General features: G+C 40.7%; 2 protein-coding genes across 4 annotated transcripts in view; both read left to right on the top strand.

Annotated features, from left to right (window-relative positions):
- Positions 1-8606, top strand: part of TFPI (tissue factor pathway inhibitor) — a 34850-nt gene extending 26244 nt beyond the window's left edge. The window contains exons 5-9 of one of the 3 annotated variants that reach the window (XM_031064444.1): positions 126-314; positions 1397-1555; positions 2032-2124; positions 7703-7885; positions 8240-8606. In XM_031064444.1, the coding sequence (XP_030920304.1) occupies positions 126-314; positions 1397-1555; positions 2032-2124; positions 7703-7885; positions 8240-8352 (737 nt within the window). In that variant the 3' untranslated portion in view covers positions 8353-8606. Of the gene's footprint in view, positions 1-125; positions 315-1396; positions 1556-2031; positions 2125-2832; positions 2966-7702; positions 7886-8239 lie in introns of those variants that run through there. The other 2 variants (XM_005430004.2, XM_031064445.1) reach the window with 2 other exon arrangements.
- A 5277-nt stretch (positions 8607-13883) lies between these two features.
- Positions 13884-22676, top strand: part of CALCRL (calcitonin receptor like receptor) — a 63207-nt gene continuing 54414 nt past the window's right edge. The window contains exon 1 of the mRNA XM_005430001.3: positions 13884-14206. The gene's annotated coding sequence lies outside the window, so the exon portion shown is untranslated. The remainder of the gene's footprint in view (positions 14207-22676) is intronic.

The following is a 22676-nucleotide window of genomic DNA, read 5'->3' as shown; positions in this document are numbered from 1 at the left end:
AGTAGTTATTTTATAGTTGGCCTTTAGCCCAAACCCACAGGTTTATTTAGTAAACTTCCTCCAATTCTGCTGTTGTCTTGGGATGCATTTTAGCTTTTTCTTCCCCCACCCTGTTCCTCATTTAGCATTGTTTCTAGGACAGCCTGACTTCTGCTTCCACGCCCAAGAGCCCGGGGTCTGCCGAGGGTATTTTACCAGGTACTTCTACAACAAAGAGACAAAATTGTGTGAGGCATTCAAGTATGGTGGGTGCCTAGGAAACCAGAACAACTTCAGGAGTTTGGAGGAGTGCCAGAATACCTGCCAAGACAACTGTGAGTTGATGTTTTTAATCGCTCTTAGTTTTACTCTTGTATAAAAAATGGTGTGTTTTGAAGGTATTTTTGCATTGAAAAAAGGCAATTTATGGCCCCCTGAGGTGACAGTAATTTATATATGAAATTTAGAGTAATTATACATATTTTTAAATAAAAGTACCAAAATGTAAAGTATGGAGTAAAATATTGGTAGGTACTATTTAAGGAATATTACATGACTCCTACATTTTTACTTTTCTCATGGCAGCTAGACCAAAATCTGCCATTTGTTTGGCTTTACAATACCATAAAACACTTCTGTATGTTTTTAACCCATAGGTCTGCATATACTCCTTTCAAACCAAGTCTTGTAATGACAAGAGATGCCCATATAGGAATTTTTAACTCCCTGTGTATTGCTAGCTTCCCACCAAGATTCCTGGAGCACCTGTGTGTCCCTTGGGAATGACTTGGCTGTGCAGCTTAGGCTACCAAAGCCACTCAGACTGACCACAAGCCAGTCATTTGCTTCCTTGTAATGCTCATTTCAATGAATTGTTCTACATCAGGACATACAGTGACCTTCAGAGCTCCTCTCCCTTCACCAAGTGCCTCATTTCATTCATAATGTGAACACATTTTCCCACCAAGAGCCTCCAGACCTTTTTATCTTGCTTGTCTCTCGTGGGCCTTTTTCCAGCACTGTTTCATAAGCTGTCATTTTGGCAAGGGGAACTCGAGCTTATTCACACTTAGAGTAGAAAAGACCCACTATGCTTCTTTCTAAAGATTTTTTTTTAAATTATAAATATAGAGCCATGTGCATTTTCCCTAATTTTGCTGAAGCATTTCTTCCTGGGCTGTGATTCCACTTTACCTTCTGGACTAAAAGCTGCTGGACTAAAACCTCCTTTTTCACTACTTTAGTATAAAACAACACCTTTATGCAAATTTGCATGAACAGCCAAGAAGAGAGGGTTGCCATGGTCTAAGTAGATTAAAGCTTTTTATTTTTTGATTTATTGAATTGATACTGATTTTTGTTTGTTTTTTCTTAGCAGTTTTTGCTATTTTTTTTAATTTAACAAATTTATTGCCAGCTGTTACAGCTGAAGAACATCCCAGCCCTGTGAACAGCAGTTCCCCAGCAGCAGAACACCCCAGCACTGTGAACAGCAGTTCCCCAGCAGAAGAACACCCCAGCACTGTGAACAGCAGTTCCCCAGCAGAAGCACCCAGCCAGTCTCCTGAGATTTTTGGTAAGAATTTGCTTTTGCTGTTTATAATCAAGCCTTTGATGCTCCTTGGTTTGTCCACTGATTTTTCCCTATTTGTTTGTATGTCACTGGAAATACCTGAGCACAGGGAAGTCTTTGACATTAAAAGTAGCTTCAGAGCCACTTTCTTGCCAGCAATACTTATTTTGCAGAAGGCTTACAATTGCAAAGGTCAGAATGTCTGCTGGCAATATAAAAATAACCTTACCAAGCTGTGTACGATCTAAATTTTACATCAGTAAAATTAAGGAAGAAAAAGGAACCCATTGCAGAGTTGTTTCAGCAACCTGGGTTTCCTGAGCCTTTGGGCCTTAGAGATGTTGCTTGGCAACTGGCATCAGCAGTGGGTTTGAGCAGGGCCAGCAGGTACCAATCACAGCTGATTGCCAGAGCTTGGATGTGTCTACATATCCCACCCTTGACTCTTTCACACCCACTGTCTCTATATTTTCCTTTAGGTAACTTGCTGCCAGCTGCTCCAAATGAGGAGTCCAACACCCTGAACAGCAGTTCCCCAAAGGAGGAGCCCAACCAGTTCCCCATTTTTTTTGGTAAGAATTAGCTTTTGCAGTTCTTAGCTCTCAGTCTTTTATATGGATTGCATTTCCATTTCAACCCATTTTCTGACATACCTGAGACTAAATAATGGGTTTTGATCTTTGCCAAAGGATTTGATAAGCAGAGAAAGTCAAAGCAAAAGAATATGTCACAACTTATGGATCTTTCATAAATATCAGCAAGTGGAAGACTGACCACTCTCTTTAAAAAGTGTGCACTTCCTAAAGGCCTGATTAATACAAACAGCAAAAGCAGTGATGCATAACTCTTTCAGTCTAAATTAACATTTTTTTTGTGAGGATCTAATAGGGAATTGATTTAAATTCCTTTCAGCCATTAAAAAAGAATGACATTTGGATTTTAGAAAATAGCATAGTATAATATATTTAATACCATAATGTTTGGATTTTCACTGTGACCATATTAACCTCACTTTTGGGTTGAGTATAATCACAGTGAGTATGAGTTAATTTAAAATGCTTTAATTCATGTAATTAATTCTAATTTCATTAATTTAAAATGTCTCTCCAAGGTATTTTTGCACTATGTATTATAATGCAGATGGGACTCTGGACCTTTACTGAGGAGGGATAAGCTTTGAGAGTATCAGCAGCTGGACACTGTCCTCTGTAGGTGGCTGCTGCTTGCTCACACTGTACAGGGTGGTTGAATTTGAAGCATGTCATTTTTATGATCCACAGTTGTGCAAGAGGAAGCAACAAACAGTTGGAATGAGCCTGAGCATTCTCACCAAGTATTTATGTTGTTTTTTTGCTTTTGCACTTGCTTGCACTTTTGAGGACTGAGTGATGAGGTAGACACTCGCTAAGGTTTTTGCATTTTATATGTTCTGCAGATAACAGGTGTGTAGGTGGCATTCCTGTGCTCTTTGCTCAGAATGGAGTGTCCAATAAAGCATGTGTGTTGTACCCTGTTTTTTGCCTGCACTGTAATCTACAAGCCCTGCTGGTTTGATGTAAGTTTCTGTACAGTTGTGTTGTTTACCACATGCAAACCATCAATGCACTCCGTAATTTAAATGAATGAGTATAAAAAAGAAAAGCTTTTGGCAGCCTATTTTACTGAAAACTGTGTGAATTACATCAGGTCTGGTAATAAGTCTAGGGGCATTAAGGGGCAAGCACATCCCCTGAAGGTTTTTAGTCATAGTATGAATAATCCTCCAAACAGCTAACCTGTGCCAGGAAAGGAGCATGCTTCACTATGTTTTCTCAGAGGAAATGGAAGGGGCTTTGATTGTGTCAGCAACAGGGAATTTTCCTGCACAGCAGACTTTGAGGGTAAGAGAAAGAGAACTGAAGACTGATGGAACAAACAGTCAGTGTAGCAAAATGGGTTGGGTGAGAAGCACAACTGTGGAAGGACCAGGAAATTTCAGTGCAAAGTCTGGAGACCCAACAGGTTCTTCCTACTTGTGTGACCTTTGCCTTGCCCTTGTCTGCCTCATGCAGCCTCCTGTTCCTGCTCTGTTTATCAGCTGGTACCCTTCAGGCTGCTGGAATGGGCTGAAATCAGGTGATTTTGGCAATCCCACTAGAGGGGAGGGCTAAAGCTGACAGCTGATTTCCCCACAGAGACCTGGAGAACATTGTCCCCATCGCTGCTCTTTCTAGAGGTGCAGCTATAAAGTGAAGCTCCAAGGCAGAGACAGGTCACACAAACATGCAGGGTAATTGTCTGTAGCTTTCTGTGTGGGACAAGAATTTGGGTGAACTGTTTGGGATGGAGTGGGTGATGTCCATCTCCTCAAGCACAGGCAAATTGATCTGCCATTGTAATATCTATTTCCTATGTATATTGGCCTGGCTATATATCTTCTTCAAAGAACATTTAAAAAATGAAATATAATTTAATTAATTTACACTAAAATATGAAAAAAAAATCACAAGGAGTTGTCTCTTATAGAATACCTCACCTTACAATTGACATGCTGTTTCATCTTGATTTTAAGAAAAAAAAGTTTTTTTGGTATATGTAACTCTGTAACAATATCAGATATTTAGATTTACAATATAGTTCTCGATCTTCAGAAGATTAAACTGTTCTATGGCAAAAGAAACCAAACCATGGATACAGACATGAAGTTTCTAGCACTCTCAGCAATGAACTTTCTTGCAGAGATTAAAGATTGTTCTGGTCTCACTCTGCTGAAACATCTATAATAACTTTTACTCTCTGCAAACTAAGAAAGAGTGAGGCTAAGAATCAAAACTTTCATTTTATGTGATCTATGGTAGAAAATTGCAAGCACTGTACTTACATTTGATTTGTGAGATTTGAGTGGGAGACAGGATCAAAAGTCAACTTTCAGCTCAGCGAGTTTGGAATAGCACAAGGATGCAGGTCCTGTGAGTACAGAGTCAGGGTCATCTTTTGCTGATATAAATTGGCACAGTTCCATTTGCTTTAATGGATCTGCACCAATGTATACCTGTGGATTACTGTCAAGTGCAGATTACTCATTATTTTCGTAATAGCCTGTCCACTTGAGGATTCTTTTATTTTCACTTTGCTGCAACCAGAAATGAGGAGCTGAAGTCTGCAGATATTGAAAATCTGGCAATAAGCCTGAGGCTTCATGAACATCACACACTCGTGTCTGAGGAGAAATAGTGCTCACTGCATCCCCTTTCCTCCCAAGATAATTTCAAATTTGTTTTCTGGTATGAATAATTTGCAGTCCATTGTCACACAAGCCCTGCAAAGCCTGAGGGATAAGGATTATTGTTGCAATGCAGAATTGGAGTTCTTTCTGATAAATGTGAGTCTGTATCTGGATGTGCATTTTCCAGCGATTCTGAGATTGATTAATCTCTGGTTTTTCAGAGATTATGATCATGTCATCTGTTTTTACCTCAGGGGGATGGCATTCAAGAAAGAGCTGTATTATAGGAACTGAATCTTAAACCATACGAGTACCTCTGCTTTTTTATGTGGTTTTGTGGCTTGTGGGACTTTTGCCTCTTTCATTTTCTTTTTTTTTTTCATAAAAAAGCAGGAGAGAAAACTTTTCAACAACTCTCAGAAAAATAGGGTTGTAAAATAGAAGCATTTGGGAGAGAAACCCAAGAATAGACATAACAGCTCCATTTTCTGTTCCATCACATCCATAAATACAGCACTAGGAACTGGAGCTGAACAGAGACGTCTCACCTGCTGTAATGTCCTGGTGACATTGTTTACACACTGCCTCACAGGCTTTCACATTGTCCTGCCAATAGACATGCTGGGCATGACACAGGGAAGGTTTTCTGCTTACCTGAAGTAATTTCCTGTAGTAATCAATACATTCAAAAAAATTCATAATTTTTATGATCTTCAGCATAGAGGAAATTATGATAAGTTTAGTTTTTATTTTAAAATACTGTTTTATTGGAAAAAAATGGCTCTAGTTGGCAAAATTAAGAGGTTTTCTTTATGGGCTGGTTGCTTCTGTAAGTGAAGAGCATGCAGGTATTTTTAACATAAAACATGAACAGTGTTTGGTATTTAGAGCATTTATCTGATAATGATATAGGCAAGGAATAACATAATTTTTGGGAAGAATACAGGAGGGATTCTGAATAGCACCTGGCTCTCTGGTGCACTGTACATGCACAGGCAGTCCTTGTTACCTCATCACTGGCTCCATGGTTCCCCCAAATCTTGCAGTCATTGTGGGAACTCCTTCCTGAGGGGACTGTGGACTCCCTGGAGAATTCTACATGGCAGATAAGTAATTTACATTCAAAGTGTATATTTGAATTCTCTGTTATCATTAACAAGCTTGTGCTGTTTGGCCCTTTGCTCACTGGCAAGCCTTTCTGCTCTGTTCTTTGTAGGCTCAGAAATTAGCAGGTTTAAATAGGCAAGCTATGCTGAACATATGCTTTGGGAACTAACCTCCTATCCAGCTAGAGACAGATGGAATTAGTTCCAGGCTCAAGAGTTCTCAGAGCAGTACCAAAAGCATTGCCTTAGTTAATTTAACTGCCATCTTCATTATAAAACCCAGTAGGTTTAATAGAGATTTTATCACATTGTGGACTTCTACTCTGGATCCAGAGTGAAATTTAGTCTTGCAATTATGAAAAGAAGTTAAGAGGTTCTCATTTTATAACTTGAAACTAAGTTAGTCTATCTCAAGAAAGCATCTCAGTACTTGGTTTTTAAATTACAGAATTATTATTTTTAATAGTATGATGTTGCTAACACACCATTCTATTTCTTTCCCAGCCATTTTTCATACTTTTTCACTGCACCAGTTCAGCAATTATACATTTCAGATGAACCTTTTTTTTAGCAGCTGTACCATATGTAAGACACCTAAGATGCAGCATGTGCTTTTTGGATATTTTGTCAGCCTCCTGCATTGCCCAGGTTTTTAATGCATAACTTCTTGCTTTCAGCAGCTCATCTGCTTCCCACTTTCGTGACCACAGGATGTCTTCAGCTTTGCTGTAACCTGAATGATTTCCTCAAATTTTTACTTTGTTTTTCCACTGAACTCCCTCTGTGTGGCTTTGTATCTTCAAGAGTTCTATCTGACTGGCTTCACATGTGCATTTATGCATTCTTTTATTGCATTTATGCACCCAGTTCTGCTGCTTCCTGAGGAAAAATGAAGCTCTTTGGGTCCCACCTAACTGCTGATATAATGGCTCCCATTCAGCTTCTTGCAGCCTGTGCAGCAATTTTACCAGTTCCTATTTTGTACATTAGTCACTCTGAGGTGATAGATGATGGAGTTCTTCCAGGTTTGGGAATTCTGGCATGGATTTGCTTCTTGAACTTGTTCCAGTGCCCAGGTCCTTTGGCCACCCCAGGTTCACCCTCCAGTGTTTCAGCTCTCACTTGCAGCCACCCTGAAGGAGGAAACCACCAGGCTCTCCTTGGAATGGTAAAATCCTGCCAGCAGCACTAACACACCAGCGTCTCCATCAATTTGTGCACTTGCTCTTCACATTCAGTGCTTTTTATATTCTGCAGGTTGCCAGCTAGTGTTTTATAGCTGCTCAATGGTTGCTGACAGACCCCGTTACTTAGATCAAGTTTTCTGTAGTCATTCAACAAACTCAGCACTGAAGTATTGAATCTTATATTGCAAATGTTGGGTACTTTTACCTTCTCCTTGATTCCACAATGTCTAGCAGTGATTCACTCCATTAATTAGAAATATTCACTCCATTATTAGAAATATTTACCATATTTTAAAGCTGTCTACATTTAATTTCTTTCATGTCACTTTCTACAAATGCTTCACTTGAAACGCCTCAAAATGCATTTGTGTGCTCTCTCCTATGGCAGCAATGGCAATTTTATCACTAACAACACAAGTAAAGGTATAGCTTTCAGGTAAGCTTCTGCTGGGAATCCAAAGACAGGGTGGCATTTTACTGTGCTTTTTTTTTTTTTTTTTTTTTTTTTTTAGTCATAAAAGATGCTTATGCCAAGTATCTTAGATTTTCAGGACAGCAGAATTCAATTTGTCAGCAAAAAATTACAAATTATATTGGCATAAAACTGAAATGCTGCAGTGTTGTCTCACCTTTTTTTTCTTGGTACTTCCAGAACCTCCTCCTATCCCTTCCTTGTGCATGACCCCCATGGACAGAGGGCTTTGCAGAGCCAAAGAATTGAGATTTTTCTACAGCTTCTCAACTGGAAGGTGTCACCCCTTTAGCTACAGCGGTTGTGGTGGGAATGAGAATAATTTCATCTCCAGGAAGTCGTGTTTGAGGATCTGCAAGAAAGGTATGGGAAGTGCTACTGGCCCCGGCTATGGCTCAGAGGTAAATATTGTGCGGGTCAAAACATTCTCTTGCCACTTTTGCTAGTAAGGATTGGCCTGGTCAAATGTAACAGTTGAAAGTCTCAGAAAAGTGAGAATGGAAATCAGGAGAGATACAGAGCTAGAGAGAGAAGGAGGGACAGTAAGTGCAGTGTAAAGGAACGGCAATAACACAACTTGGCATTGGTCAGGCATATGAAGATTTTAGGTAAGACAATTTTTTTTCTTTTTTTTTTTTAAGATTAATTGAAACGAGCCTTGTCTCTTATTTTTGATAATCTTGGATGTCTTCTAATCTTTGTTAATTTTACCTTTAGGATTCAATAAGAAAAAAGGTGAAAGAAGATTGATAAGAATCAAGAAAAAAAGAAAGAAACAGCCAGTAAAGGCCCTGGGCATGGAAATCATCCCTGAAGCAATGCAACTTTGATTTTTTATGGAAATGTGATGTAAACTGCTCTTCACCTGTGAATGAAAACCTTCAGTGTATACCATTAAAATATATTTACTGATTATTTTGATTATATATTACTAAGCTGCTTATATTTTTTTATGTATTCCTCAATCATGTTAATAAACATTACCTCTTACTTTGCTAAAGGTTTTTTAATTGCTGTTTGCTCGTATATAATTGTCAGAGCAGCAGCAGGACAATAAACTGTGTGAGTGAATGGTTAAAATGCAGAGAAAATTCACATTTAATTTCTTACCTTATTCCTTTTGAATTCTGTTTTTGTACTAAAGAAAGCATAATACTTGTGAAAGAATAATGACTAGTCAAGCATGATTGTTTCAATCATCGATTAAAAGATAGGTGTATTGCTATAAGAAAGGAATAGGTACTGGATTTGTTTTAATCAGATTTATTTTAGGTTCCGCGGGCCTAGATTTAACTCCATTGAAGTGCATATAATTACAGTACTGTAAAATGAATATGAAATCAGAATTAACCCACAAAAATCCATAAAGGGAGTGTTAAAGCTGTAAAGGTGTAAAGCAGAGTGCCAAATTTTTTGGAAGGATTTATAATTGTATGTGCTGGCGTCATTGATTTTTATCCTTGTTACTGATCTAGACTCATGGCTAAGCTTTACTGCTGAAATTGTAAAAAAATTATGCATTCTAAATACCAGAATGAGGGGATAAGTAAAATGAGATTTTTATACTGAATTTTTATCCAAATCTGTTTCCTGGTGCTTAAGTCCTTTCATGGCTCTTTCAATCTAGGATGCATTAATTCTGATTTGAAAGATTCTCAAGGAACAGGAGTGTACAGCAGAGAGCACTAATGTAGAGCCTTGTTATGTAAAATGTATGAGCACCACAAACTGCCACTGCAATAACCCCATAAAATAAAGTGCAGGAACCTATAAACTCCACAAAATTAATTTGGCACATTTTGTCCCCCGGTTTCAGTTTCAATTTGCTGTCTTCCTGTTCTGGTTCCTCACTCTGCCCTTTCTCTCCAGGTTTTGCTGCCCTTCCTGCACCAGGAGTGGAGTGTGTAGGTGTGTGTGCCCTGCACAGGAGCAGAGCAGCAGGGGAAATACGCAGACCAGCTGGAGTCCCTCCCTGCAGATAAGTGGAGAACCCATGGATTAAACTGCTCCCAGACCTCTCCACTTGTCCCATGGCACCTGCCTGAGCACAGCAGGTCGCGTGCCTCTCCAGGGCCAGTGGATTTAGGCACATTTGGGTCAGGATTTGCCCTTATGCCATGGTTACCCTGCTTGTGTCTGCCTGGCCGGGGATGCAGGTGAGGGCACAAATGTCTGCACCTCCCTTGTCTGCATCTTATGGTCAAGCCAGTAAAATATCTGATCTTCCACACTTAGCTGTAAATATTTCCCATGGGCTGCCAGTATACTAGATTACATGATGTACCTCAAAGGGAGGCAGAGCTGAAGTGACTGCATTAAACTAAAACACCTAGGGCTTTCATGTAAAAGACAAGGAAACTTAAGCTGTCCCACCAAGAACATGGAAAAGGATTTGTTAGCTTTGTGGGATTGATTAGATTTCAAACTAGAATGATGAACTTTCTAAAACAGAATGGTTTGAAATGAGACAATAGATAGAGAAGGATAGGAAAGAAAAGATGGATTTGTGTGCAGATTGTCTTGTGATTCCTGTGTCATTTCATGACAGTGTCTCTCCTTCAGGCTCCCTCTTGTTCCTGGCTGCCTGGACTCAACACCTACAAAACCCACAGCGGGGAAAAAAAAATCTAGGGGAAAAAAACCCCATCTTTTCAGTCCCAGCAGAACCCTGGCTGTGTGGCTGCTCTCCATTTCATAAGTTTCCTTCTTGCTGAGCTCTACTGCAAACTGACAGGGCCTCCTCCCTGAGAGGGATCAGTTGCTCCCAGGACTCTGAGACTCCTCCAGGACTGCTGTAGCTAGGACAGGACTGACAGGTACTCTCCATCCTCTCCTACCCCACTCACGCTGCACTGAAGAAACTTCTTGTGCTGCCGTAGTACATTCTGTAATAACAGCAATTAAGGGATCCAGTGAGGTCTCTGTTGTGTCATTGTTGAGACAGAAGGGAATTTGTACCACTAGCATCTCAAGAGCTCCTCTGTTTCAATTGACTAAGAAAATATTTCTCAGTGATTCATCTGTTAGTCTTGTTGCTTAGTGCAATGAGAATCGAGGCTGCAGTGTCACAGACTGTAAAAACCTGATTACAATCAAGATTTGATCAGAGAGTGCAGACTGCTCTCAGCTGTGTGTGCGCTCAGTTTGGCCACCACACCAGCTATCCAGCTGTTTCTGGTTTTGTTTAGCTCTACAGTACATAGAGCTATTTTTTTCCCATAAAAAGTCCAAACTGCAGTGTGATATGATCTTCAGCATAACAAGAAGTTTCTTTCGTGCCCTTCTGCTTCATTCACTTCTTTTTGCTCCCATACCTCCCATAGCTGCAGAGCTATCAAATCTGAGAATAAGAAAAAAGGATCTACGCATTTCCCAAAGACAACTAAAGGATGAGCAGGGGCAGAATTGAGGCACAACACAGGAAAAGGTATGGATCAGGTGCCAGAATGCTGAAGCAGTCAGAACATGAGGCTGTGCTAAGGTGTTAGAGTGACTGTACAGTTCCACTTGACCAGAGTCCATTCATCCAGTCATTTCATTCCAGAATTTTCTCCAGCTGCTTTGGAGGGGAAATGCAGAGTGCTGTGAAATTTCTCCCATGCTGTATGATAACAGCCAACAAGCTGAAGCAGTTTCACAGAGGTTTGAGTTTCTATACCTCAACTGACCTGCAATAACTTGGTATGTGCCCTTAATCCACAGAAATTATAAAACAAAATATCTCTGAGAAATAATTTAGAGTCCTTTCCCTCATTCTTTTTTTCCTCACATTTTTACTGGTATGCCCTCCTTTCTCTCCTTTTTATTTTCTACTTCCTGCTTCAGTTTTATTTCTGGCTCACTTGAGCCAGCATTTCTCCCTGCATCTCCAATCCACTTATTCTCTCAAAACTGGTAGTTTTTTAGTTACGTTTTGAGCAACTCTTCATCTTTCTAGCTTCTACCTTCTGAAACTTAGTGAAGGGGGACCTAAGGGTTACATTTCCTAACCGGTTGTTTCAGTGTTTCTCCAAAGAAAGAGCGAAGTTCAGGCAAAGCAGATTTGTACGTTTAGGGGGTGTTTACACAGGGTAATTAATTCCTGAATTAATTAATTCCTGCATTAATTAATTCCTGAATTAATTAAGGGGATAAATCCTCGTGCGCCGCTTCCGCGCCTGCGTTTATGCCGCGGGCGGCCGCGAGAGGGCGCCAGCGGCGCGGCGAGCGCCGGGCGCGCTGGCTCTGATGGAAAAGGGGGAATTCCCTGGATTTGCCCTCTTTTCTCGCTTTTAAGGCTTCCTTTGGTCCTAGTGCAGGTAGCTTTGCACATTTAGGTCCCCTTGAACTGCTCCCTCCTTCGCTGTCGGCAAGCAGGGCAGCCTGTAGGGTGTGATTTTCACTCCTCGCAGCCAGGGATGGGGAGACGCAGGGAAGCCAGCGCTCTCAGAAGGGCAAACTGCACCACCTGAGGGGTCTCTGTACGAGTAAGTAAGTTTTAATGTTACCTAAATCCGTAGAATGTAAACCTTTTCTAAAAATAAACCCCAAAACGTCCCAGAGCAAGCAACCCAAGTGAAAAAAAAAAAAAAACCCAAACAAAAACGCTCGCCCAAAACTCCACTGACTTTGACCCGGCAAATCAAACATAGCCTGTGTAATACATGTCTAGCTAATTCAGGTGCCTGACTTGGAGCTGTGAGCTTGGCTGGAATACATGGATTATCCTCTAAACTAGAGTGTGTAATGCACCTTGTTGCAATCTACAACCCAGACCTAATTTGTCTGAAGCAATGCTACCAGGCTCACTCCTGGTGAAATTCCTGTATCTGAGACGACGCCACTTCTCTAAAAGAAGTTAATTTTTATCACTATTCAGAATCAGAGCTAATCCCCAGTTTATATGTGTTTACATTGCCTAGAGGTTTAGTGTGCTAGTCCTTAGTTCTTCACTGATTATAAAACTCAAACATTCTCCTGTTGATGAGAGATGATAGAAGCAGCAACTCTCACATGTGCCAAATGAGTATCCAGGCCTGCTTTTTTGGTAACCCCGGAGTGGGATTTCACAAATTGTATTGTCTAGGGGCCATTTAGATTTAAAATATTCCTGGCCCTCTTTTCCCTCTTCCAATTTTTCCTGACCCTGCACTGGGGCTGGGTTTTGTTTGAAGGTTTTTTTTTTGTTTGTTTTATGGGGGTTTTCCCCCTTAGCTTTGTGTTTCTTGCTGTTTTCCTTCTTGAGGAAAATGTTTTCAATGCCCAGGTAAATCCCTTCATTCAGTTCTCAGTGTGTTCCACAAATGATGCTGCTAGTAACAAAAAAGAAAAAAAAATGGATAAGCGACAGGTAGTGAGAAACAAGCAGAATATTTCATATTGTTTTATGAGCAAACCTAAAATGTTTGTTCAGTGGTATAATTTTGATAGATCCTTGCCACAATGTGACTTTTGGGAGGCTCTTGTGGGGCTCCCTAAGGAGTACTGGTGTTACAGGTGTTCACATAATTTGAGTTTGATGCTCCATGAACTCCCCGTTTGTTCAGCATAGTGTTGTCCTGTGCATACAGTAACTGGTTATTGGTTTAGAGGGCACAGATTTGGTCCATAGTACTGGGAATTGATTGTATAAAAACGTTTTTAGTTTCTGGTACAATATTCTTTGAATATTCTTTCAAGAAAGAAAGTCTTTCTTGTAGAGAGACTGCTATTCATTTTGTTTTGTCCTCTCTCATGGCAGTTTTCAAACCATTCATACTTGTGCTTTCAAATCACCAGTGTTTAGAAAAAGATAGCATAGGGATCAGCAGCAACAATGTTCCTGTTGCTTTTTTCCCTATTCTTGATACTTCAAAGACTTATTTCCTTAATACATTGTTTTGTACCCAAGAAAAAAATAGTGGTACTGTAATTGAAAATTTGGATCCGACCTTTGCAGCTGCTTTCCCTCTGAGGAATAAAGGTATTTCTGCGCAGAGCTTTTCAGCCCTTAGGGCATGGGGTGTCATGCAGCCGCTGGCACAGGTGATGTGTCAAGTCAGTCACACTGAGGAGGAAAGCAGCTCTCGAGTGCCCTTTGAATAAAGGTCCAAACTGATCTGTTTCTACGGGTCTAGCTGGAGAAGAACGAATGTCAGTGGTTCGATACGTGAAAGGACAGGTCCCGTGGTCTCCTCCTCACCAGCAGCAGAGCAGTGACTGTTTTGCGAGCGGTTTCGGAGCGCCGGGGCCAGGTGCGGGCAGAGGCCGGGAGCAGATGGCAGCGCCGGGGCTGGGATGCCACGGGAACCCGGCTTCCCCGGGACATGCCGCTCGGGAGAGAAGAGCAACTCCAGGCGGCCGCAGGCGGGGTCGGTGATGTAACAGGAAGCTCTGATGTTTCGCTGCTGCCGCCGCCGCTCCGCGCTGCCCTCGGACACGCTCCCGCAGCTCCGCCGGGACGGACAGCCCCAGCCCCGCGCGGGATTGCACACACCGGGCTCGCTCTCCGCTGGATAGGGAGGCACCGGGCGAGACAGCTTTGTCTGAGACAGCTCTGCACACTGAGACAGATCCGCTCAGCTTTATCTGAGAGAGCTCCGCACACCGAGACAGCTCCGCTCAGCTTTATCTGAGAGAGCTCAGCTTTATCTGAGACAGATCCACACAGTGAGACAGCTCCGCACAGCTGTATCTGGAAGCTCTCTGGCAGGAGGAGCCCGGCTGGTGAGTGCAGTTTCATTGTTTCTTCACCCTCGGTGCCACCCGAGCGCAGCGGGAGCCACGCGTGTGTGTGTGTGTGTGTATGCTCTGGCTTTCCAACCTCGGCGTGGGATGCGGAATCCGCGCCGACACGGGCTGCGAGGAAAACCTTCCTTTATTTTTAGCGAGCGAGGTGTTGAGCTGATTTTGTAACTGGTGTTGTTCTCGTCTGTGCTTGGTAGGATAGATAGATAGATAGATAGATTAGATAGAATGCCCAAAGCAACGCTGTGAGCATTCTGCCTGAAACCTCTAAAATTAACTAACCAAATTTCTCTCTTTGCATCTGGAGAGAATTAGAGGCTCGTTGGCTTGAAAAGGGTCCTTAAGACTAATTCAGTACAACTGCAGCTCTTTCAATAGAGGCTGAATTAGGTGATAAAGGTTTGCTTACTCTGAGTATTTCTCTAAATTTACTGTACCAGAAAGAGGTCATACTTGAGTTGTTTCATAATTAGGTTTTGTGTTGTAATTACACAACTTAAAAGATAAAGCTACTGTTTTGTTTGGGCTTTCTGTTTGCTTGAGGAAAAGTTGGGTTGCTCTGAAGCCTGTACGCGTGCCGGCGTGTTGCTGTTTGAGGTTTTTAACCGCAAACACCGAGCTGATTTATTGACAGCTGATTGCCCTCTTTTCCTTTCCTCGAGAAGCTCCTGAACGGTGGCAAGTGTGTGATTCCGTGCCTTCGAGTGCCAGCTGATAGGCAGTTAAAATCTTGCCTCTCCCCAAGCTTTCCAAAACAGATGTGATAGCCTCTGGTTTTAGAAACGCGGTGGCAGTGCTGGGATTGGTAATTCTAGTCATTTGCTCGTGTGTATAAGCAGTGGAGCCATAGAACCAGGAAAATAGGCTGCACATCACACCTGGATTAAATCTATGAGTCCTTCAGTTACCCATGCAGTTTATACGGGAAGAGAATGAAATAATTATAAAAATAACTGAGGTTTTTTTTTCTCTTTGCCTTAATAAACTTGCACCAGGTGCCTTGGGAATGGACTTTGCTGCTCTTACAATTGTGCCAATGCAGTTTTCCCAGTCTTACTGTGCCTGCTGGGTATCTTGTCCTTCCCTTGCACTGATAATGCTTCTAACAGCTGAAACCTGTTGAGGGATGTGCTCTGGATCTGAGCTCCTCTCGCTGCATTGGCAGGAGCCACTTTAGATCTAGATCAATATAAGACCACATCTGGAAACAGATGTGTTTTAAAGTACACACGCTCTGGTACTGTCTGAAATTCTTAATTAAGAATAATAATCTGTATTAGCATGGTGTTTTCTTCTCTAGTTTGCTTAAACTCTCATCTATTTCACTGCGTGTAGGAACAATGTAAACTCTCATCTATTTCACTGCATGTAGGAGCAATCCCAAAGTCTTTATCCAGCTTTGGAAATCTTCCACACAAAAGGCACTCGGTGACACTAAGTCAATGGAGATGGCACTTCGCATTTAACATGCTTATGATAAATGATCAGTGCAGTGGGATCAGCTGTGTTTAGAAGTATACCAGCTAAATGATTTGGATTCTTATATATTGTTCTTCACAAGCAGCTGGTGTAGGTTGAGGTGTGTCTGCCCACAGAGGATGTGGCAGGCATGTGCGTGTTTGCAGGCTGGATGTCAGAATCTGCGTTGTTTGCAGGTTAAAGCAGAGACAGGCAGGACATTGATACAGAACAGTGTGACTGAACTTTTTACTGGGCACAATGAAGTACCTGGATATCTAGGATAGATTGCAGGTCCAAGAATTGCATTGTGTGTGCCCTTTCAATTTCAAATGTTACTGCACCCTGAATTTCTGATCAGTTGGGGTCTTTCTCTGTGTTAAGGGATGTAGCACTTGTCCCTTTGAATAGGCTTTTCTTGCTAGAACACAACTGTTGAAATCCTGGCCCAGTGAGAGCCAGTGGGAACTTTTCCACCGACTGTCAAAGGGCAAGACATTCCTAAATGTGGGTATTTTTCTTTTGAAGGAATTATACATAGATGGTCAGCCATCCAGGCACATTCTGCTGTCTGTTGGCAGCTGGGTTTTTTTGGTAATTTGTGTAATGTTTGAGCACTTCAGTTGAAAAATATGATCTGGAAAACAGCTCATGCCTATTATCAGTTGGAAAACAGATCCGCATGTGTCTCTCTGGGTGACCAATGCCTCACCTGGGTCAGTAAAGGTACTTATACAGGATTGTTCCATGGGCTATCTCGGAATTGCTGTTCAGATTACAGACCAGGACAGAATTAAGAACAAGGGAGAGAAGAAAGCACACTACAAGATTTCCTTTGACACCCATATAATTTCTAACTTGCTGCTATATTCTGTGCATTTGAGGCAATCATCTTTCTCCAGTAGCATTCCTGGCTTGTGCAGGAGCTGGGTTCGATTGGACCCACAGAAGTCCATATAGCCATGCAGTCATGCAATTAAAATGGGTTTGTGGTCATTTGGAAGAAATTATATGTTTTATACTGATATGTTTTTAATAATAACATGTATTCAGTGACATTTAAAAGAAGTGTATCTAGTCACTGCTGTAGTAAATGTTGGGCATGAGCTACCTATTAAAGCCATTGAGGAAAGTCCAAGTCTACAGTTAGGAAAACAAAGCAGGATTTCTCCTCTAGAAGTTGTTCCCATCTGTTGCCAATGTGTTTACGGTGTTCCTGACTTGGTACCAAAATCCCTTCAGTGCTGCTGCCCAGCTGCCCCCCCTGTGGCACACACACACACAGCATTTGCCTCACCTCGGTGCCCCGGCCACCTCTGCTCTGCAAGCCTGGGCAGCTCTGTCACTGACATCCATGTGCAGCAGTTTCCCCAGCCAAGCTTATTGAAAACTTATTGAAAACAGCCTTCACTTGCTCGTGCAACTGCTCTGTCCCTGGGGAGTATTTGAAGTGTTTGGGGTGGCAAATTGTCAGAGCTCTGGAATTAACTATATCCTTGGTGCTGCTGTGTCGGGGAAGGAATGAATACTGCTGCCATCAAAACAGATGTGAGTTGGCTAACAAATAACTTTTAGGCAGTAAAATAACTGTGGGTTTATATGTGTTTATGTGTATTAGACATATAATAACATATTTAGTATATTATTTCTACATACAATGCATGCAGGTCCATTTCATGCTGATTTCCATTATTGCCAATGTAGGAACTAAAGAGAGAATTGAGGTTTACAAAGAAACTTTCAAAGGAAATTAACCCTAGACCTTATCCTTTGTTTGGAAAACTTGGAATCACACATGCTAATACTCTGACTTGCATACATCTAATGTTTGAAACAAAACAGAGAAAGCTTTCTGTATGTGGACACAACCTGTTATTTTTACTTTTTGTATTCATGTTGGCAGTTCTGATGTTTTCAGTGTAAAAAACTTGCACAAAGAGCAGCAGAAAACAGCCTTTTTCTCACCTGTTGCCTTAATGGAGAATTCCACAGCCAGTGTGGTAAAATAGAAGATCTTTTGAAATTGGGTTCCATTAGACCGTTTCTCTTCAGCTACACTTTTTGTTCTATTTTAGAATCTGGGCAGAACTGAAAGGCTAAACTTTCACATTTGTAAAGTTTTAACAGTTGTCTCTCATGCTTCAGTCTCCCAAGTTTGTTTATACTGTTTACATTTTCCCAGCAAAGTCATCCTTTTTCTGCCCTAGCTCTGTGCAAACACTTTCAATCATTTCTGCAGTATATGCTGTCCTAAAGTGATCTATTTCGAGTTGCTTTTCTTTGGAAACATGCATCTGAAATGCACTTAACTTGTTCTATATGCACCAAAAAAGACTTTCCAGGAGAGAAGCCATGTTCTTCCATCAAGAAATCAGACTCTTGTGGTAAATTTGCATGTGTGTCTGAGGCAGTTACCTTTTAGTATATCCTAAGTGTCACTAAAGCTTCTTCTGGCAGTTTTGGCCATTTTAAGTTGTAGCTGACCATTCTTACTGGGTTTTAGAAAACAAAACAATGTTGCATTTTTGGTTTTATGTCTGGGACATACAGGCTACATTTGGAAAAATATCCCCCAAAAATTGGTGATGATTTTGTTTAATGAACCCCATACCAGTCTGACTTCCCCTGTAATACCATGAACAAAGAGCCAACCAAAGAAATTAGAATTTTTTTTTTTTGATTACTGTGTTCAAAGCACCTACACCTAACTCATACACTGTTCTTTACCATCAGCTGTGTTTAGGCTGAATATCTTTGGTTCCTAAAAACTGCATCATCTTTTCCACCTATGCTTTGATAGTGCAGTTTTCAAGCTGAGAATATCTTGAATGTTTGTATGGGCACAAAGCATCACTCTTTGAATTACCATTTAGATTTTCTCCTTTCTTTTTTCCTCCCCCATTACACTGGTAAAATCTTGCCAATCAATTTTCATAAATTTTATGTTATCCCAGTACTAGCAATTCTGGTAGAGTTTTAGAGTTTTATTAAAGTAAAACAAAGGATGTACTGAGAACGTTTCTGTTATACCTGAACTAATTTGTTTTAGGATTTAAAAGTATTTTTTTCCATATCAGTATTTTCAGAAATTAATATAATTTGTCACCAAATGTTATGCCCTAGAATCCTTCCTAGATAGAAGTTTAAAGACTTACTTTTCAGAAATGAGTAAGACTTTTAGACACTCTACTTCCTTTTTCTGTGATTGCAGCCATGTGTTTATTTAGTACCCTAAATGGAGGGAAAGTATTCTAGTCTGCAGCCTTTTATTACTAAAATGGCACATTTTTGCAATTATTATCCTGAGATATTCTGTATAATGGCAATATCTGTCCTTTAGTTTCAGTTAGTGAAATCCAGCAGGTGTCACTCTGGGGATTAAATAAGAAATATTACACAAACAGAGAGAAGCTTTTTTAGGAGAATTTAGAAATATTTATTCTAATACGTTTTTCCAGAACAATTTTTTGACCAGGCATGCCTCCTTACATCTGAATTTTTTTTTTTTTTAGTTATATGATTTTATGTGTCTATTCATCTTTCTGTGTGTCCCCTTGAACATGAAAAAGGACAGACAGAACTTGTACCCACAGGTGACACGGCTGAAACATAAAGAGCTGTGACTCAGTTCAATATTGCCTTGATGATATTGAAAAATGTTTTTATCATCTTCTTTGGGGACCAAAATTGTTCTTTTTGTTGGTGAACATTCTCTTGCACAAGTAATGTGTTTTCAGTTGTGATGAAGTCAAGGAGGTGCTTCTGCAAGTGACTTACATATTGAGACAGTCTGCACACTGTTTGTGTTTGACTTACCTGAAATGGATGTGTGAGGTGGCTGATCACCCAAACTCTCCCAGTAAAAAAATTTGGAGAAGAGAAACTTTGCCATGTGTCACAGAGTTTCAAGTAAAAGTCAATGTTGAATTTTTTGGTGTGGGGAAGAAAAAAATAGGATAGTTTATTGCTTACTGTTTCTTTAGGGAATGATGTAGAAATGTTGTATTGTGGTGGATTTTTATGTGAGTTTTGAGCTCCATATTCTGAGAGTTTCATATTGTGTGGAATAGGAATGTGATCATTAAAAATTTGTGGATTTCTAGAGGGGATTGTTTTATTTCCCAGACCATGTTAATTCCACCTTAAACAGAAACAAATACCTCAGCAGGCATCTTTGGAAGGCAATCCACAAATACAAGTCTCTTTTTAAATGGAAAAAAGCTTTTTTTACAAATACATGCCTACATTCATGTATTTTTATATATGCGTATATATTTTTACAGATATATCTTTTATATGTGTATTTTAAAAATAATCTCATTCTAGAACTTGTAACCTCAGCCTACTTTAAACAATCCAGTTTCCTTTCTCTCACTTCTTTCTCCTGTTTAAGCCCCCATCCTGTTCCGTTTTTGATTCTATTCAACTTCCTTTCCTGTGATGACTCTGAGTGAGTCACTTTGCCAGGCATTAAGAATGTGGCTTGACAATATTTCCAACAGCTTATCCTATGCTGCCTCATGCAGATGAAATTAACCTCTGCCTTATCCTTCCTCTCAAAGAAATGTCTGTCTTCACACGTCCAGTTTCTTGGAAGGGGAAGGTGGGGGTGGGAGCCCTTTCCATAAATGACCCTGTTGAACTTCAGAGCCATCTTCCTTGTACCGTAACATCGCCATGGGGAACCTCTTCAGCATTGATTCACTATGTTCTGGGCAAAAAGTTAGCTTCAGCAAGCTCAGGAAAGCCAAATTAAGGCTCTTTCCTGAGCGCTATTCAAGTCCTCTCTGCGTGGCTACCGCTGCACATTCTTCATTCTTTATTAAATGTGTTGTTTATTGCATTAAAATGCACAGAGGGCCACCGGGGCTGCGCTGGGTTTGTGTGTGGCTGGCAGCAGCTGGGAAAAAAGCACATGCTAAGTAGGCACTTAAACACTGAGCTGAGCTGCCGCCTTTCTTGTGGTTATGTTCGTGCCAGCCCAGTGTGGGGCTTGCAGGGGAGGGTTTGTTTTTTTCCTTTGTTTTGGTTTGATTTTTTGGTGGTGTTTTTTTTTTTTCCTCTCCAGTTTTAGAAGAAGTGGGTAAAGAGGGATTTTAAAAAATGGTTTTAATCTGTTAATTGTGTGTGTGTGTCAGGAAATGAAAGCCTTTCTGCTGGAAGCAAACAGGAATTATAGTCCTAGAAAAGAAGAACTTTAGAAAGCAATAGGCAAATAAGAGTAAGAATTCCCATCAAGTTAAACTCTGCTATTGCAGCCTTCTCCTTGTCCTACAGAACCCAAGGATGTCACCCTCCATCGTTTTTCCCTAGAGAAGGTGTGAAAGATTATATCAGATGTAATTTTCTGTGTGTTATGTCCTAAGTGCAATTAACGTTGCCACGGATTATACATTGGTGAAAACAGATTTTTTTTTCATGTTTATTTGCTATCACAGTGTAGGTTTTATCTAAAACAGTAGACATGGTTACAATTGGAAGCTCAAACAATTCTGTCTGGAGTATAGTCATATTCATTTGAAATTATTTTTAGTTTCTCATTCTGGAAATTCTTAGTTTCTCACTAAAGGAGGTGATCTTGGTCCATCTTCAACTCTTTAAAGTGTCATTATTGGGTTGATTATAGAAGTCACAGCATGGTCCTTTCAGAGCCTTTTGTTCCCCCAACCCTGTGTGCTGGATGTGCTATGTCAGCATTTAGAAAGTACCTAGGAAAATCACTCAGATGTTTTTAACCTTTCAGCATGATCCGCTGGGATTGCTGCTGGGCCCAGGTTTTCTTCTCCTTTTTCTCCCTCAGTTGTTTCAGAAGAGCTTGCACAAGTAGAGCTCTTTCTCTACGGAGGATCCCTCTTCTGAAAACTCTGCATGCAATCCAGGGGGAGAATTCAGACAATGTAGATTAACTGGACACTTTTTATTTAGGGCTGCAGGGATAAAATAGTCTGCTGACATGCTAAGCTTTTCCTAGAGTCACATTACAGACCAGTGAAGGACATGGCAGTAATTCAGGGTTTGTTGGAAGGCTGGCAAAATACTTGTGCTGTCTTTGTGGGGGCACTGGGGCACCGGAGCATGGCCGTGGTTGCTGCCACCTCCAGGGTACACAGCACCAAAAGAGCCCTGGTTCAAAGCAGATTTTAGGGATCAAAACCCTTTCTTTTCAGCTTAGGCAAGCGAAGAGAAGTTTATATTGTCCAATGAAGACAAACGGGCATGACAGAGTTATGGGTGATAACTCAGCTTCCTCAGGGAATGCAAGTGTGCCAAACCAAAGTGTTCAAAAATAGCTTTACACCATACAGGAATGTGGAAATTGTTAAGCCAGAGGTTTGTTTTGTTTTGTTTTATTTTTACAATTTCTTTATCCCTTGTGTTTCATAGAATTCTGAGCTTTTATATTTCTAAACATTTACAGATTTCAAGCAGGACATTGTCCAACTCCTCCTTCCTTGAGTACTAATTAACAGTAAAACAATGAAGCCTGGTAGCAAGGAAGACAAAGTGATAGAAGGAATAACAAATGCATGAAGGAAAAGTCTGAACCTTAAAATGTTGTTCCCTTAGGAAAGTGAACTGAAGAAATCAGTAAATGGAATGATGTTGCCTTTAGCATGACTCTTATTGCAGAGACAGGGCTCCATCAGGTGTCCTGTGGCCAGTCAGACTTTGATAAACAGCAAGATTCCTTTAACTGGTGAGAAACCACTGCTTGTCTGTGACATGAATTCACGGAATGGTTTTGAAATCAGTTGTCTATTCAGTGTTTTAATTAGACAGCAAAACCAGATGCTGGGTTTCAGTCCGTGATCTTGTTAAGGTGTCAGTAACTGCAGTGCTCAGTTAGCTCATCTTTCCTCTCACAGAGAGCAGGTGAAATACTCAGTTGTCACACTTGGAAGATCTTTATTACCACCTTTCCTCTTCATCTGTGCAACAGAAGGACACCTCCTGTTTCTTTCACTATGTATTGTCTAAAAGACTCCACGAT

Source organism: Geospiza fortis, unplaced genomic scaffold (genome assembly GCF_000277835.1).
Source record: "Geospiza fortis unplaced genomic scaffold, GeoFor_1.0 scaffold155, whole genome shotgun sequence".
Lineage (NCBI taxonomy): Eukaryota > Metazoa > Chordata > Aves > Passeriformes > Thraupidae > Geospiza > Geospiza fortis.
This window is presented reverse-complemented; position numbering and strand designations above follow the sequence as displayed.